Consider the following 18,681-nt stretch of genomic DNA (forward strand, 5'->3'; position numbering starts at 1 on the left):
TCCACCCATAGATCTCACATGGATGCAGCAGTGGCCTCCATAGTGGTGGACACCTCCCCCCCCCCTCCAAGGGGCACTGTCCCTTAGGCAACATCAGGGGTTAGGATTGCTGTCTTAGATAATTAAGAAAAAAGGAGCTCTGTTGACTAAATCTAAACATACGGGTCATTGCAGAATGTAATCCCATTAATGTTACTGTTACTACTTGCAGTTCTAGTAGTGCATGCCAGGCTTACAGTTCATTGTAAAGTGAACGATAGACATTTTTGTCATTTGGGATCATGGATCTATTTTTAAATTGCCTATGTCGGAACCAGAACTCATTCTTTGGTCTGTATGAATATAGTATGGATTCAGTTTTGCCATCCTTGGTTAAATGATTTCTGGTGAGGGGGGGAACCTTCAGCCAAGATTATAGGGAGCTGCTGCCAACAGGATTGACCCCACTGGACTACATAGACCATGGATCTGACTATCTTATGTTGAAACTTTGTACCCCACTGACAGTTAGATAACACTGACATGTTAAATAGTAGATTTATACTGATCGTCTAATCCTTTCGTAATCTGGCCGAAAGAAGAATCATAGTTTTATACATGAGGTTCCGCAAAGATGGTGCATGAACTGAACAATGGCAGCTAGTGTTCGTTCCTGAACAGCTAAACCTCACTGAGCCATTGGGTGTTCTGCTTTTTGTAGGCTGTGAGGATATTATCGCTGAAAGCATCTCACTAGACACCTTAATTGCCATTCTCAAGTGGAGTTCTCAGCCGTATGGCTCCAAGTGGGTACACCGCCAAGCACTGCATTTCCTCTGTGAGGAGTTTACCCAGGTCATGACTTCAGACGTCTTTTATGAACTCGGCAAAGACCACCTGCAGACAGCTATCCAGTCTGACTACTTGCAGGTAATCGTCTCTTTCTGTCAAATTGCATCCAATTATGTCCTGAACCAGACTTTGTTAATCACTTACCAGTAGTATAGAACAGAAGCATACTGATCTTAAATCTTAACTGCGAAAGGAAAGAACGACCCTGCTTGAATGAGTGTATGCAGAATGGGCTCTTTCTCTCTTTATTCTGGCATATGTACACACAAGCCTCTAGCAGAGGTAGTGATTAAGGAAAGTATTCTGCTTTCTTGGCACATAACGCAACCCAAACTGGCAGTATAAACTATTGGTTGAAAGCCTAATAATAGTCTAGAAGTAGTTGCAAATTATTTTAAGTGAAACTCTTCTAGGTTTAATTTTTGCCTTGCCTTTTCAGAGGTTTATGGAAATTATATAGTAGTTCTCATGCTAAAAACATATGTTTAGGGGAAGAAAAGAGGAAATCTAGCTCATCATTTAAGCATACTTTTCTTGTAAAAGATGTACAAAATCTTTCATTTCAACCAGAAGTTTATTTTGCAATGTAATCAATGGGGAAAACGCCATTGGGGTGCATTACCTCCTCTCAAATAACCCATTTATTTAATGGGTTTAATACATCTTTCTGTACTTTTTGGCTTTGGGTATGTAATGAAGCAATTGGAAACTTCTTTTTGTCAATACAGTTTTCCTACATTTCAGTCATCAAAATGTCAGAATACTTACCTGAATATTTTCAATTAAAATAACAGTGCCAATCACATTTACACACACTGTTTAAGTTAAGCTACTTAACTGGTCTTAGTAGTCAGCTACTATTTGTGGTCAGCCCTGACCCTTCCCCTCTCTGACATTCTTTGGTATATGGAGAAGTCTTGGGAGAGGGGAGGGGTCAGTTTCATGGCTTTTACTGACCTTGTTGCTTCCAAGAGTCTCCAAAGCATAATTTGAGGTGAGTGAATGACCCTTCCTTTCCAGAAGACTTGGAAGAGGGGCCAACCTCTCACCTTGTTCTAGGCTGGAAGGTACTGAGAAGCAGCTACAGCAGCCTTCTCCAAGCTGGTGCCCTCCAGATGGTTTGGACTACAATGCCCAGCATCCCTGACCATTAACCATGCTGGATGGAGTGATGGGAGTTGTAGTCCAAAACATCTGGAGGGCGCCAGGTCGAGAAAGGCTGGGCTAGAGAGATTCTTGCTGAGGCATCCACAAATCCACTTGCCAGCTTGCCAAGGTGAATGCATCCAGCCAGTTGGTGAGCAGGGCACCAGGCACCACAGAGATCCCTACCCTGGAGATCTTATTTACTGCAGTTTTTGAGCAGCTAAGAAACAGCAAGAGAGATCCCCACCATTGCTTCTCCATACCCACACAAATTAGAGATGACCCTCTCCCGAGCCTTCTGCACATGCCAGAGAATCAACAGAGGGGAGGAGTTTGGCGATAACCACAAATAATGGCTGGTTAGTAGACCAAGGCAACATTTGTAGGCTCCTGTTCTTACTGCCTCTGAGTACTTCTTATCCTGGCTGGGGAGTTGTGGTCCAACACATCTGGAGGCCACCAGGTTACTCCAGTACTTGTGATAATCAAGAATAATTGTATTATACATTGTCTATATTGCTTAGAACAACCTTCCCAAACCTGGTTCCCTCCAAATGTGTTGCCTAGCTAGGGATGATGGTAGTTGTAATCCAACACATTGTGGGTGGGTGCTCCAGGTTGGGGAAGGCTGGCTCAGAACCTTTAACATTTGGTGAATTATTGAATAAAGTATAAAACAGTGCGCTGATTACATGTGTTAAAAGAGCGGGAGGATACAAAAACTTATTTTTCTCAGTTAATGAGAAATAGGAAAGGCCCTTTGTAGAAATAATGATAGGAGTAAAATTTCTTTAGGAGTTCAACTCGGTTTTCCAGAAATCAGAAAAACCTGAGATGCTGTGAGCAAGAGTAGTAGGTTGGATCATAAACTTCTTTTCATTGAGCAGTTTGTTGGGCTGTAATTTACTGTTGGTGTAAAAACTGTGGGCAAAAACTGAGTGTGTTCATGCATTGTCTTAAATGCCTTTCTGATAGGCTAGTGAGCAAGATGTCCTGAAGTACCTCGTTAAATGGGGCGAACATCAGTTGATGAAAAGAATAGCAGACCGAGGTAAGTACTTCTTAACAGGCGTATCTAATTTGGTCACTAACGAAGAAACTGCTAAGCTTACAAAGCTGAAAAAAGCCTGGATCCTCCACTGTGAAGTTACTCAGCGTATATGAAGCTGCCTTATATTGAGGTGGACCATTGATTCATCTAGCTCACTCATGTCTACACTGACAAGGAACAGGTCTGCAGGGTTTGAGTCTGGTGACTTTCCCAATCCTGCTACCTGAGATCCACTTTTAACTGGAGATGCCAGGGATTGAACCTGGCTGATTCCTTCTGCATACAAAGCCTGTGCAGTCCCTATGAGTTATGGACCACTCTTTTCTGAATGTAATGGGTGGCAGCAGATGTGCTTTTAGCATTTCTTCCTTCATTTCAGCAGAAATTCTCAATGGGCTATACCTCAGTGCATAATTCATGATATATCTGGGCCTAAATTCACTCACCCTGATCTGGCAATTTCTTCCCAGACACAAGAACTCCAGTCTTCACACAGAACTGCCCATAAGAACCCCTTTGTTGCTTTGATGAATGAGACAGTTCAAAGAGGAACACGGGGGGATATAATAATTTACAATTATCCTCTTGTGACACATTTTTCTAATTTTTATATGTACATTTTGGAGGGAAAATCCTAATCTTTAAATTTCCCAATATATATTTCTGTAAAATGCATGTTTTACCCCAGGAATGAGCAACTTATGGCCCTCCAGATGTTTTGGCCTACATTTCCTATCAGCCCTAGCCAGCATAGTCAATGGTGAGGAATGATGGAAGTTGTAGGCCAAAATATCTGGAGGGCTACAAACAGCCCACTCCTGTTTAAGGCTGTCAAGCTTTGTCTCCATCTTCTCCAGTGTTCTCCCCCGACCCCCTGCTATGCAAGGTAGAATCCCTGCAGATTTTCTCCAAAGTAAATCTATACTTTCACACAAGTTTTTCAGAATGTGTTTCAGTTGTATTGGTTCTACCCTTAGAAACATCAGAGTGTAGCACCAGCCAAAGCTTAACCAGCAGCTACATTTGCTTAACATGATTATAGTATTTGAATTAGAATGTTCACCTGGGGACACCCAGGCTGTTGTTGACAATCTTGTTTGCAAGGCCACTTAATATTTAAATGCACTCCAGATATATAACCAATGCAATGAAGTATGCAGTGTTAACTCATTAAAGCTGAAAACTCTGAACTGCCACATCCCTTTTCTTTTTCCAAGCCTGCAGTGGGATTATCTTCCCAGAAAAGAACTTGCTTTCAAAGGCGATTCTGGGATGATATACAAATTAGTCCTGAAAAAAGTCTAGGTAATAGACTTTTCATGCCAGTCTGATAGAAGATAATTTTGTGATAGATGGCTTTCCATGACACATGGGTGTTTCACTTTTTAAAAATACTGTCTCTTGGCTTTCCCAGGTGTTATCACTTTAAAACCTTCAAATGAATTATACATCTTGTGGGTATTCCTAGAATTGTATGATTTGTGATATTTTGATGTTGTGTCCCCTTCATGGATGTTGTGAACTTTGTCGTACCGGTTTTGTCTTCTGCTGCAGGTTTATATTGTTTTAGGTTTTATTCTCTTACGTTTATATTTATTTGTTTAATTTTTATTATAAACTTCTTGGAGAACTTACATTGGGTGGCATATAAATACTGTTAATATATAATAAGCAATAGTCATAGAACTATTAGTCCAAGCCAGCTTTATTTAAAAATAAAATTCTGCTGTAGCAGAAACTTAAAACATTTAAGTGAAACTTTCTGTCCACCCCCCACTCCCCCCACCACCACCACAGAGCCTAACTTGCTGAGTGGCACAGCTCACAGCGTGAACAAACGAGGTGTAAAGAGGCGAGATCTTGACATTGAGGAACTAAAAGAAATCCTTTCTCCTCTGCTACCATTTGTCCGCATTGAGCATATTTTGCCTATGAACAGTGAAGTGCTGATTGATTCTGTAAGTATATCTTCCTTTAGGCCTTACATCAGGGTTGCGAAGCAGAGCGCTCTGTCCCTACTTTGCCAGCCCAGTCAACTTCTGTACTGGCGTTGGAAAAAGTGTGCAGAGCAGGACCAGGGAAGGGCATAGTCTGAAAAGAGAGTCCTGGCATGCTGCATTCAGCCCACGGGTCGGCGGTTCCCCACCCCTTTAGGGCAATATATAACCTTGATAAATCTCTTATTTGTTTTTGAGGCTATTACGGATAGTTCTTACTGTGGATCTCAGCAGGGTTTTAAAAACTTGGCATAGATAAAGTTTGGATCTGGCTTGGTGATTCTGCCTCAGATGGGTTTATCATCAACCTGCCTGTACCTATTCCAAATAGTTTGCTAGTTTGTGTCTAGAGATAATTGAAATGTGCCTGATTCAATAAAAATGTCATCTTTTTTCTTTTAAAGATGAAGAGAGGTCTCATAAGTACTCCTCCCTCAGACATGTTGCCGACAGCAGAGGGTGGAAAGTCAAATGCGTGGCTACGACAAAAGAATGCGGGAATTTATGTGAGGCCAAGGCTGTTTTCACCATATGTGGAGGAAGCTAAGGTAATAAGAAGACTTTAGACTGCTGATAACTCCTGTCTTGTAACTAACCTGAAATTAGGTCTCCCTTTCTATTCCTGCAGTAGTTATGCAACAAGACAGCCCTTATTAATAAACATGCTGGATGGCATTTTATATGTAGAGTAGCGTACACCGCCTCATCCTTGCACAGAGAAGACTTCAAGTGTCTTAAAGAGGAACTTTACATCCTCCAGCAATCTTTATGCTTAAGAGTTGCTCCTAGTTGTGTGCAGGTAGCCATTAGGCGATAGGTTGGATGGGACTGAGGCATGAAGTCCTGGGTAGCAAAGTGACTTCTCTCATTTTCTAATGCTAGTGCAGAATTAGTAGAGGTGAAGCTATTGGAATTCATGTCATGATCTTATTAAGTTATGAACAAGGACAAGGATCAGTGAGCCAGAAGAGTAGAAGCTGTCCCTTTTTAACTGTGAAAAGAACATGATGTTTGATGTTTAAAGAAAAAGTATATTCCTTAACAAAAGTAAGCTAATGCTGCTTTTAGCTATTCTGACCTGGTTTTTTGTGCACTTCATGTTTGGAAAAGAAAAATTATATCTGCAGTGTCATACTAATATATGTATTACTTTATGATGCCGGTAAATCAGAGTGAATGTTTAATAAACTCTTTTGTTTTAACCTTTATTGTTTCAGTCGGTTCTTGATGAGATGATGGTGGAACAGACTGACCTAGTTCGTTTACGGATGGTTAGAATGTCCAATGTACCAGATACTCTCTACATGGTAAACAGTGCAGTTCCACAATGCTGTCATATGATAAGTCACCAGCAAATAAGCAGTAATCAATCCAGTCCTCCTTCAGTCGTAGCCAATGAAATCCCAGGTATGTCTATAAGCTGATCCACAAATAAACTGGTTATTGTTAACTATACTAAATGTAGTTAGGTATAGGGTCCATATGATCAGAGTTTCATTACAGAGTGGGGCAGATTGAATACTACCCTATGTTATTCCTACATAGAGTAGACCCATTGAAATGAATGGGACTTACTTTAGTCATGACTAAATTTCATTCATTTCAATGGGTCTACTGTACATAAGGACCAACGTGGATACTACCCATAGTGTTCAGCACCTCTGAGAGAGAGAGAGAGGAAGGCAACACATTGTTTTATGTGGTCCTTTATGTGTTCTTGTGAGATCTGTGAGGCTTAGTCTACCCAAGCTTCCATTTTAAAAAAGCAGCAACAAATCAAGCTCAGGCAGCTGCACAAATAGATTCTGCAAATGTGGTGATAACATAACTCATCCTCATGATCTGCATTAAATTCTAGTTCTTGATTAATTTCTAAATATTTATCAATTACTGATTTAAGGCTTTTGCTTTCAAAGGGTATCCATTTCTGAATAAGATTATTGCAGAATAAAAGAATCATGAATACCAATTGGGATCTTCGCATCTGACACACTAATTGAAATGGATTGCAAATTACTTTAATCACAAACTGCCAAAATATATGAGAGTGTAGGAGACTAGAAGAAACAAAAACAAAGAACTCTTCACACTGAAAGTGCTGCAGAGTTAGTTAACATGAAAAAAATAAAGGCATGCCATCCTGGTAATTTGCCTGTTCAACATCTTAAAACTTAAGATCACTTAAATCAGAGTTATGTTCCTGCCCCCTGCCCCCCTCAAAAGAAAAATGAGGCACATTCTCTTGTCAGTAGTGGATGGTGTTCAAGGGCTCCTATGATACCAAGAATGCATAGAGATGGCTTCTTCATTTGAAGCATAAGAATAAAGCCAAGCCACAAAATAACCTGACAAATGTTTCGCTTCATTAATACCCAAGGTAACTGGTTTCCAAAGACACAAATCCTTGATTTCTGCTGCCAGCAGTCAAGAAGTAGCCATCATCTCAGCCCATATTCACTGCCAGTATGGTATTGTGAGCACAGGTGCTGGGTACTCTTCTGGCCTCGCTTCTCTCAGAAATCCATTTCTGCCAGCTCTGGAGAAAGCACATAAACTGCTTTTTTACAACATGTATCCCTCCTTATGCAAATAAATTGTTGGGAGTTGGGAGCTATATAATGCAAGCTGATTGTATAGGTGTTTTGCACCTACGTCATCATGCAGATGGCAAAATAGGATTGTCCACCTGGAGAAACAAACAGCATTTGTCACTTCACAAGCTTGCCCTGTAGTTTTTGAGCAGTCTTACGTAGCCAGGTTTCCCCCATGATAACTGCAGTTATCTCAGGCTGAATGGGTAGTGGAATGGCTGTTGCAATTGTGTTGTCAATCCTTGAACTTAACACTAGTCCCTGACAGGGGCACTGCTAGGTTCTTAAAAGATCTGGGGCACAGGCCCATAACACAAATTTGCATATAGCCTAAGCACACGTCTAGTGTGTGTGTGTGTGTGTGTGTGTGCGTGCGCGCCCGCGCGCAGTACATGCATGCAATGTGCTTGCGTATGTGTATAGATTACACACATAAGAAGTGTGCACTGACCCCCCACCCCACTTCAACTCAGACCCCAATTCAGCATTTTGGAAAACACCCCGCTTCTGCTCTGGCCAATTTGTAGTCAGACCACTTCAGCTCAGCACCAAACCTGAGTCAAGGTTTGGAAATATGCTTCCTGTTGACTACTGTGGGAAATTAGAAAAAAAACTGTAACTTTTTACTCTTGGTCAGAACTGGATCATAATTTCAGGCATAGTAGCCCCCTAGAAGGGGATTACACCTGCCCAATGTCAGAAAAATAGGTACAGGGTTTATATTTTGATTTTCTTTTAAAAGGAACTGCCAATAACATTTTAATTCCTTGGAAGAATTGGATAAAAATTTCAGGATTCATTGCCCCATCAGAGGAGATCCTGTCTGCCAAATTTCAGAATGCTAGCCACAAGGGTTTTTTGTGCAAGGGTGGCCTTGACATGAGGGCAAGGAACCTGCAAAATTAATGAAGGATATACATGCATTCTAATTTAGAATTAGTAGGATTTATTAACATTTCACCAATGTTAGCAGCAGGGGAACATGGGTGGGAAGGTGCTATTGCACTCATGTCCTGCTTGTGGGTTTCCTGTGGACATGCGGGTGGCCACTGTGTGAACAGAATGTTAGACTAGATGGACCTTGGTCTGATGCAGCACAGCTCGTCTTTTGTTCTTAAATACAGAATGCCTCTGAGCATGCGCAGACTGCTTTTCTTTCACCACTGAGCATTTACATCCCCCCCACCAATTCTATTGCCCTCCATACAACCATCTCTCCTCATCCTACCATCCTCCAGCAACTCTTCATAAAAACAGATGTCTTGTTTTCTGCAACTACCTTCTCCTTGTTATGCACAAGCTCTCATTGTATCTTCTTCCCCATAACTTCATTTGTGCCAAGACATCACCAGGATTCAGCCAATGAGTCTGTTTTCAAAACTAGGGCTAAGTTATGGAGAAACTCTGAGCATGTACCAAGTGCCTTTCCCTCACCACTGAAGCTAGAAGTCATGCAAAAAGAACCCAAACCCACAGATGACAAAACATGCATAGGACTGAGCAGAAAGGGCAGTCAATTCATTAGACGGAATTGGTTAGGCGCTGTATTAAGCTTGCAGTACCATGCTCACAACTCAGGACTTATTTCTGAGTAAACATGCAGAACATCAAGGTGCAAGCTTCCCTGCAAAAGTTACTTGTGCTGGAATCCTATGCACACTTTCCTGAAGAAAAGCTTCATTAAACATAATGAGACTTCTCAGTAGGCATACATAGGATTGCATAAATTAGCAATATTTATCTCCCCTTCACTTTAAAAACAAACCAAAAACTCTCTTTTTTTTAATTAAAGCTTTCTGTTCAGAGGAACATAGGTAGCTGCCTTGTACTGAGTCAGACCCTGGGTCCATCTAGCCCCATATTCTCGACATTGACTGGCAGCAGCAGCTCTCCAAGGTTTCAGGCAGGATTCTTTCGTAGCCCTGCCTGGAGATGCTGGGGATTGAACCTGGGACCTTCTGCATGCCAGGCATGTGCTCCACCACTGAGCTACAGCCCTTCCTATTGCTGGATAATGGCAACTGACAAACAAAACAGCCCCAGATTTGTTTCTCTGCAACCATGTGAACCCACTCTTCTCAAAGGCTTGAGTGAGGAGCCGGAGAAAAACCAACCCTCTTGTCTCTTTGTAGAAAGTCAAATACAGTGCAGAACTTCTCTTGCCCGCCCAAGAGAATTCTCTTTAAGAATTCCCCAAGATATGCTCTGGGTGGAATAAACAAGAGAAAGAAAGAACAGGATAGGGGAGGGGAGGGAAGAAGAAAAGAAGAATGGTGATTGGAAATGTGTGCGAGGGTGGGGGTTAGAGAGAATTCCCTAAGCCAAGTGGCTCCTTGCAGAGAGGTAGTACTTCAGAGGAATTCAGGAGGCTGTGCAGGGTTTGCAAGGATTGCACGTACTTAAATTAACTTTATGAGGTGAGGTGGCTGAGGGCTTTTTCTAGCTTTTTTAATACTGTAGAACCTATTTCAAAGCCCCAGCAGTTTCTCAGTCATGACGCCACATAGTCCTAACCCTTCCTTTGGGATTATTTGAGTCCTACAGCTATTTAGGAGAAATTAAAGTGGAGGGGGAGAAAGAAGTTTGTGGAGGCTGATTGGATCCTTTGCTGTACTGAAGCTACTAAACTTCTGCAGAAGCCAAAGGTTCCAGTTCAGGGCAGTAAAATCAAATGCCGTGTGAAATGCCAGTATTTCACATGGAGCTCTTTCTTCCCTTCCTTCTCCCTCTTCAAAATTTCATTGCAGGCAACCTCCCAACAGTGGGCACATAAGAGCAGAAAAGAAAAGCAGGAGGAGAGAGTTTTTTTTCACCTAAAAAACCTCCCTACACCAGAGATTAGGGATAGTGACCTCCTAATGGTCACCTTAAACACTTTCTGATTAGGATCTCTAATCCCCTGTATGACTTGACAGTTTTACTTTTTGTTTTAGACCTTGAGAAAAGGAAACTACGCATGGCTAGCGCAAAAGTCACTGGACATAACTGCCTGAAATTTGGCAGGTTCCATCAGTTCCATGGGGGCTGCCAGGTTTCCAAATTCCACGCTAGTATGTGGAAGTACAAAACAATTATAGCTCTTTGCTTTGACACATTTTCTTGAAAATAGCAAATTGTACCTGTGACTAGCACAAAAGCCACTGCACCTAACTATCTGAAATTTGGCATATTCAATCAGCTCCATGTGGGCTACTAAATATCCCACATTGCATGTGATTTGCTGTGGAGAAAGTCTAAGATAAGTCCTCTTAAAAAGTGGAATTTTCACAAGTTTATGTTGTCTTAGAAGCTGTATGATTGTTATTTTTGTTGTTGTATAATTTTCTGAAGTAGTTATTGGTGCTCTCGTGGTCTTATGATTTCAACCTTCAACCAAAACAATCAAATGTGTGCTAAGAACACCAGTGTCTGAGTTGGCTGGTGGCACCCAGGAGGAAGTGTAGCATTGACATTTTAAAGTATCTTGCATCAAGTCATAAAATAAGTGCACAAAAAAGGATTTAAAGGGACCACTTTACAACATAGAAGCAAAGAGAATCTTATCTGTGGTTGCTGTAGCAGATACCCCATTTCAGCAAATGGCTTTACCGCCATTTATGGCATCCCATACATTTGATTCCATACTGATGCTTTAAAGACGTTTTACTGATGCTTTAAAGATGTTCTTTCATGTGTGTGGGTGGGTGGGTGGGGTGTGATGTACTTCTGGGAACCTACTGAGAGGATCCTGAAAAACTCAGTTTCCATTTCTTACACACACACACACACACACACACACGCACTCCTGCACGTGCACCCATACAGTCATAATGAACATTTCAGCCGCTAAAGAAAATGTTCATAGCCTCAGCAAGCCTTTGAAAGTGGTACATAGGGCAAAATGATTTTAAGGCTGAAGCTGATATTAGCAAGGAGGTTGCTGAAGCGGAAGTGGTAGATCTTGGAAGAAGATAGACAGCAAAGAAGGGAACGTGTTAGGAGAAATTATCATGGAAGGAAGAAGGCAAGAGCCTAGGTCTGTTGGAGAAGGAGTTGGGGTTTCATTGGCTTCGTGTAGCAACTAGACTGTGTGGCCGAGGAAGGGTAATCATGTGCACTCCGGAAATTTGGCAGCTTTCAGATGCTTTTCCCCCAGTATCAGTGGTTCATTGCCACATGAGAGAGGAAGAGATTGGGGTAGTTCTGCCCTGCCATACCTACCTCTGCAGAGCTTGGTAACTCAAGTCCATTACTGTGCTTGCCCTTCCTAACCGTCACTTTTCTGTATGTCTTTCTTAGCACAAGTAAGTCCAGACTCAGATCTTTAGAAACCTTATCTTGGTGGTCTTTGGACTCAATCATAGCTCATTGCAACAGTGCAGGAAATAATTTCAATTTGTGTTATTTTCTCTGTGTTCATTTTTTTCCCCAGTTCCTCGTCTCTCTGTTGTTAAAGAGATGGTCAAACGTCTGCAGGAGCTCCGCCATACTGAACAGGTGCAAAGAGCTTATGCTCTTAACTGTGGAGAAGGGGCCACTGTCAGTTATGAAATTCAGATCCGTGTGTTGAGGGAATTTGGACTTTCTGATTCTGCTGCTGAGCTCTTGCAGGTATGACACACTGACAGTAAAGGCAGCAGGCACTTAAATCCAATCTGCCTGGTGATTTTTTTTATGTGCTTGAAAATGGGACGTGTGTCCATGCATACATGTAAGCACCTTTTAAAATGAAATACAACAGTGTTTGAGTGGCTAACAAATTCATTGCTTGAGGAAGGATTAATGGGAATGTTAGGGGAGCATTGCATCAGTATTTTTAGGCAAAGTAATAGAGGATATGTTGTGTGAAAGAAATGCATCAGATTTCCTCATATGACTGAACAGCAGTTCAGAATTCCTTCATGCTGCTTTATTCTGAATGTTCCAAGTGAGTTAACTATAGAAAAATAAACTAATCTCAAAACATAAAAGTGAAGAAATAATAATAAACTAATGATAAACTTCTGGAGGACCCCCCCCCCCAAAAAAAACTTCTATATATTTTTCTTTTCTAAACAAGAAAGAAAGTACTGTTTTTAAAGAAACAAATAAGAGGAGTTCCTTCCTTTATTCAATGGAGAGAGCCACCCAGTGGTGGTCTATAAGATAAGAATATATGTAAGAAAAGAATATATTTTACGCTGTTTAAAAAATGTAACAGGAACACAGCCTGACGCACTTTAGCCTGATATTCCAAAAACATGGCAACTGATTTTTGTCTGCAAAATAATTGTAGCACAAAACTGCCATTCCCATATTGTTGACATGGAAGCGTGGCTAGGAATTCATCTACATTCGTGGAAGAGTTGACTGCTCTTTAGGGTGCCTTGCTTAACTTTTCACGTTGCTGAGACACAGACTGAATGCTAGGACTTCACAAAAGCAGATTTAACCATCACCCAGAAGTAGGACACGTATTGCAGAGGGAGACCTCGGCAAACAATGTCCAGGCCTTGCAGCGGAGGTTCATATGAATTTTCCCACTTCTGTGTTCTGTCTTTCTGTTGCAGAATCCTCACAAGTTCTTTCCTGATGAGCACTTTGGGGATGAAAGCCCTCTTTTGACTCTGAGACAGTCAGGGCGGTGCCGTGTGAACAGCACGCCCCCTGCAGAAACCATGTTTACAGAACTTGACTCTTTTGTGGCCTTCCATCCACCACTGCCCCCTCCTCCGCCTCCTTATCACCCGCCAGCTACTCCGATTCACAATCAGTTCAAAGTCGGGTGGAAGCAAAGGGCACAGAGCCAGCATCCTTCACGTTCCTTTTCTTACCCCTGCAACCATTCACTGTTTCATGCCAGAGCGGTGCCTAAAGCTGCCCCGCCCATCTACTTATCTGGTGTCAAAGCCACGCCTCCCGATTGCACTAAGACGACAGGACTGGGAAGACAAACAGTTGCAGCAGCAGCAGCTGTGATGGCTGCTGAAAAGCAAGTGGTAAGTCTGTCATATACGCATGTACACATTATGCACACCCCAGATGAGCAGATATTATGATAGAGCAGGGGTAGGCAGCAAGTAGATCTCCAGATGTTTTGGACTTCGACTTCTGGCATTCCTGACCATTGACCATGCTGGTAGGGGCTTCTGGGAGTTGGAGAGCAAAACATCTGGAGATCTGTCTTCTGCCAAGATTCAGCATTTACAAGAGCCGTTTTGAACTTGCCAATAGAAATGGTTAGCTTTCAGTTTCCTCGCAGAGTCATCAGGCAGTATAGCTCTGGATTATTCCATAATAGTCATACACAACCATTGCGTAGCTTCCCTCTTACCTTGCGTTTAACAAATTAGCCCAACGAGCCCTCTGGTTAGGTAGATGCTTGTGACGTAACAGATTACCCTAATGCCTTAATGGATTTACTCAGGCACGTGCCAAGCAAGGCGCTAGGATTGGCAGGGAGCACCACAGGCATACAATAAAGCAAATACTTGCATGGCGAGTACAAGTTCAAATCCACCCCAAGTCTAAATGGAGGGGGAAGAGACACAGAGAAACGAGTTCCTGCTCTCCTCCTTAGTTCTTCTCCAAACCCCTTCAATGTCAAATGTCAAGGGAAACAACGACAACAACAACAAAAATGATAGAACAGAGAGACTGGATTTAGTGGAGGCAGATTTTTGCTATTCCTCTCATTGGTTATATTGGGTTTTTTTGGTTTTTTCAAGCTTTTGAAACTAGTATAGATGGCATCCAAAGTGCCATCCAAGGATTTTTATTTCATGATCTTTTAAATCACCTTATGTTCAACTGAATAATCCGTGCCAAGGTGCTAAAGAAATGGGATAGGCTTAAAAGAAAGTTCATTGTTTAATGTTTCAAGGCAAAAACCTAGTCTGTATGTACAGGCCCGAGCTGCTGAGCTGCAGCTTTGAAAGCAAAGACAATTCACTATCCAATATAAACGTATAAAACTGGCTTGCTCTATAAACATATAAAACCAACTTGGTCCCTGTTGTATAAGACATGCTGCAGACAACAATAAAAGCTGGCCTGGAACAAATTAGGAAGGATTTGGTTATTGGTATGCTAGCCAGGTGAATTTGGTAGCATTTTGGTGAATATCCTGATATAAACGTGAACGCTGGAAGTTCAGTTAACAGTTCCTCTGCTATAATGGGAATAGGCCAAATTCACTTCCCCTCCATTATTTGCAGTTATTCTTTAGAAAGCTGTATTCAAGTCTAGATCATTTCCTGCTTCTAAATCCATATCATCTGCTTGTCTGAGTAATGAGTAAAGTATTTTATTGGACAAAGCTGCACAAACTCTGGCTGCATGTTTGTGGTAGCTAGATTGAAACCCAGCAGCTATTAACTCATTTCAAAAAGGAAATTATCTGCCATTACATCTTTAGAATTTCCAAGTATACTGGGAACCTTGTAGGTGGTGGCCTTTATTTACAAAACACCAATATTCTGATGTTTCACATTGGCAGAAAGTTCTTATCATTTCTTTTGGAAGTCTGCTTGAGATGGATTACTCTGATCTGGTCAAGTCAAAAGCAGCTAAATTAAGTGACTTGGGGGTGGGGATGTGGATGTGAAATCAAGAGGTATCTAATGCTAAGAATTGTTTAAGTAGCTTGCCATGGATTTCTTTTGCAAATTAAGAATATGCTTTGTTGACAGCATTCAGAAGTGAAGTACACTAAATTCACAGCAATATGAGTGTTCACTCAGTATTAGAGGGGCTGACACCATTTCTTACTAAAGTACATTAATTGCCTAAATCTCCAATAAATGTTGAAGAATGTCATATAGTAGTAACTTTTCATAATCTGACTACTGAGTTACCTAATCCAGCATGAGTCTGAATGCATCTCTACAGGAGATTCAGTGCGACAAATTGCACATATGAAAGCTTTCTCCCTTATACCCTGCTGTAGACACTCATCTACTTACACTGAGACAAATTGTGTTGTTTTTCTAAAAAATGGAACTCAAGCTCCAGGGTGTTAGTTGTGGCCTGTTGTAATCTTGGACTTCTGTAGGCTGAAGTAGCTTGGGGAGTGGGGAGGCGGGATCTTGTGCTTATACCTAGAACATTGGAATAAATAGCTCAAGTTGAAATGCATGTTCTCTTTTTTCAGGGTACTCAGCCTGTGCTCAATGAGCTGATGCCAGATATTGCTATGGGTGTGTCGACAATGTCTCTTAAGGACAGGAGGCTGCCAGAGCTGACTGTTGACACAGAACTGAGCCAGCCTGTCCTAGACGTTGGGCCAGGACCACCTCAACACCTGTCATGCGTTCAGACAAGGCACGTACACAGTTCCCGGAAAAAACATTCAGTTGAACAAAAACTGGATGCTAGAGAGAATCAGCAGGAATATCCCGATTTCTATGACTTCTCCAGTGCTGCATGCAGACCTTCTACTCCTGCCCCCGGCAGGCACACTCCTTCACCTTCTCAAGGCATCTATTTTGGCCCAGATTTGTACAGCCACAATAAAGCATCGCCCAGTAGCTTAACGGCCACCCACTTGACTAATCACATCTCTCCTAAAAAGCTAGAAGACTCTCGGAGAGAGTATGCACTTTCTCAAGAAGGGCATCCACACAGACAAAAGAATGAACCTCTACACCTCGATGTCTTAGAACAACCTCCCCAGCGGTTGGACTTGGCATTGGCTGCCCAAGAAAACACTGGGAATATCCCAGTTCATGCAAGAGGACGAACAAAATTAGAAACTGACTTAACCTATGGGCTGACCTCTAGCCGACCTTCTCTGCCCCCCACATACAGCTCAGAGATCCACGAAGACCAGTCCAGCCGGAGACTGGCAGACGTTGAGCCCCTGCAGCAGGAAGCACAGAGAAATGCAGATTTGGACAGGGAAGAGGCAGTAAGCAGAGGAAGGAGGTCTCCAAGCAAACCAGACTTCCTATACAAAAAATCTGCCCTCTGAAAACCACCTCCACTTCTTCTCTGTGCATAAGAGTAGTGAAATATCCAATCTCTGCCATCTTTGGCCTGACATTCATCAGGCAAGTTCATTTAAATGCCAGCCGCTACATCATTTTTTAATTTTTATTTTGTATATACATGGCTTCATCAGAGATGGCATGCTACCAGTTTATTTGGAATGCTGCTTCAGGGTTTGTGATCTGAACAGATTTTGTTAAGCCTCTTTTAAAAAAAAATTTAGTTGGCACCTTTGTTTAAAGAAAGGGAGCCTTTTGCACCTGTACATTAATTTTATTAGTTTTTGTATTAGTATGTTAAACTTTTACTGTCATATTTTAAAGGACTGTATGTTCATACTCTTCTGGGTGGCTTTTTTTTAAAGAGATCTTTCACCTCCTGGTTTCCTGTGTGCATTGGGTTGCACACTTGAGATGTATTTTCTTATAAGATGGTGACAATGTCTGTCTTTATTTTTGAATGACTATAGGAATTCCAAAGAACAGCACACTTAAGTAACTGCTCTGGGTAGGTCTAAAGCCTTCCTGGTCTACCACTAGTGCAAGAATCCAGCCTAATTTGTATGCTCTGTTTACCAAGTCCATGGCAGCTGGCCTTCATATTGATGTAGCAATATGTCTGTGGCTGGGATTTTCTGTGGAAGTGAGGAGTACAACTCCTTTAGGGTTCCTTGAGATCTCCCTTTTTCTTCTTCAAAACATGGAACCTCCGAGAAGCACTTACTTAACCCCCTTGGTTAGAATACATATAACACTGCAAATTGTGACAGTACTGTAAACACTCTCATCAAGTTTTCCTTTTCTAAGGATATGCAGAGATGGGAAGGTTTCATACCGAGCCCAGGAGGGTGAGAAGATGCTGCTTAATATCTGCCCATTGGTGTTAATGCTCCATCGTGTTACAGGAGGCGGCCTCTCCGATAGAGGCACTAAGAGGAATGTTTATTGCCTTCTTTGTTCTGCCTCTAATTAAGAAACCAAGGGCTTCGGTTTTAGTGATGTCACTGAGTGCTCCTTGAAACTATAAATTTCCTGCTTTGTGGACAGAGATCACATATTGAAGAATAACAGCTATAGCTTAATTAGCCGTAAGCAATTTAGCACTTAATTTCTTCATCCCAACCTCTTCAGTGTGTTTGTTTTTTGTGTTTTTGTGTTTAAAGATGGTGGGGACTCTGTGGTTTTATGAACACAAAGTAGAGACACAGGGCTGATAGTTTAGACATGTCTGTTGCCACCAACAGCCATTTCAGCAGTCAGCAGTTGCAAGTACTGGAAAAGTTCCAGTACCACTGTGTGGTAATTCATAATGAAGGCCTGACTTGATATGGTGGTCAACTCCAAAATATAGCTCTTCCATCACCTGAACACCTCAGTCAGAAAATTAAATCTGACTCTGTTTTTCGATACTTGACACTGTTGAAATGTAATCTTTGTTTCAATGTTTAATCACACTTTTGTTCTCAACTCTAAAAAAAAAAGAGCATCACCTCCTACCTTGTTGTCCTTGCCTCCTATCTCTTTGAGGGGAAAACACTGTTAAAGAAAACAGACATTATGGAGCAGTGGTGTGTGTATGTGTATGTGTGTGTGAGAGGGAGAGGGAGAATATGAATATCTTATCCAGAACTTTTACATTACATTAACTTTACTACACTTCAAACATGGTGTTGCATCTTTAAAAAGTGTAAAGCCTCTCATTCTATGCCTTTTACAGTACTTTTTGTGTGTATAGTTGAATTAAATTATTGCTCTGATGGTGGTTTAAAAACTTAGTGCCATTTGCCAAACATCTGATTTTTATTGTCTTGTTGGCAGGGAAGGCAGGTCGCAGTTTAACCCATTCAACAAGACTATGCACCATCAAAGTCAATTCAATGTTCTTTGAATTGGCTGTTTAGCTTCCCTTTTTAAAAATAAAACAAAAACAAAACCTGTTTTGGCCACAAGTAAACATGGGAATCCACTGTGTCATCTCGTCCAGTGCTTTTCAGCTGTCTTTCATGGTATAAGACAGCCTTCACCAACATGGTGCCCTTGAGATGTTTGGACTCTCATCATCACTGACCATTGGCCATGCTGCCTGGGGCTGATGAGGTTGTAGTCCAAAGCATCTGGAG

The 18,681-nt window shown here is 41.6% G+C and overlaps 1 protein-coding gene across 3 annotated transcripts in view; it reads left to right on the forward strand.

Moving 5' to 3' along the window:
* BTBD7 (BTB domain containing 7) overlaps positions 1 to 16,762 on the forward strand; it is a 78,667-nt gene extending 61,905 nt beyond the window's left edge. For all 3 annotated transcript variants that reach the window (XM_084840249.1, XM_084840266.1, XM_084840257.1), the window contains 8 exons: positions 701 to 909; positions 2,953 to 3,028; positions 4,826 to 4,986; positions 5,430 to 5,573; positions 6,243 to 6,432; positions 12,028 to 12,206; positions 13,145 to 13,573; positions 15,727 to 16,762. In XM_084840249.1, coding sequence (XP_084696375.1) covers positions 701 to 909; positions 2,953 to 3,028; positions 4,826 to 4,986; positions 5,430 to 5,573; positions 6,243 to 6,432; positions 12,028 to 12,206; positions 13,145 to 13,573; positions 15,727 to 16,545 — 2,207 coding nt within the window. In that variant the 3' untranslated portion in view covers positions 16,546 to 16,762. The remainder of the gene's footprint in view (positions 1 to 700; positions 910 to 2,952; positions 3,029 to 4,825; positions 4,987 to 5,429; positions 5,574 to 6,242; positions 6,433 to 12,027; positions 12,207 to 13,144; positions 13,574 to 15,726) is intronic.
* Positions 16,763 to 18,681: the final 1,919 nt, after the last annotated feature.

Source organism: Heloderma suspectum, chromosome 1, assembly GCF_057233095.1.
Source record: "Heloderma suspectum isolate Gila_16-S chromosome 1, 16-S_ref, whole genome shotgun sequence".
Lineage (NCBI taxonomy): Eukaryota > Metazoa > Chordata > Lepidosauria > Squamata > Helodermatidae > Heloderma > Heloderma suspectum.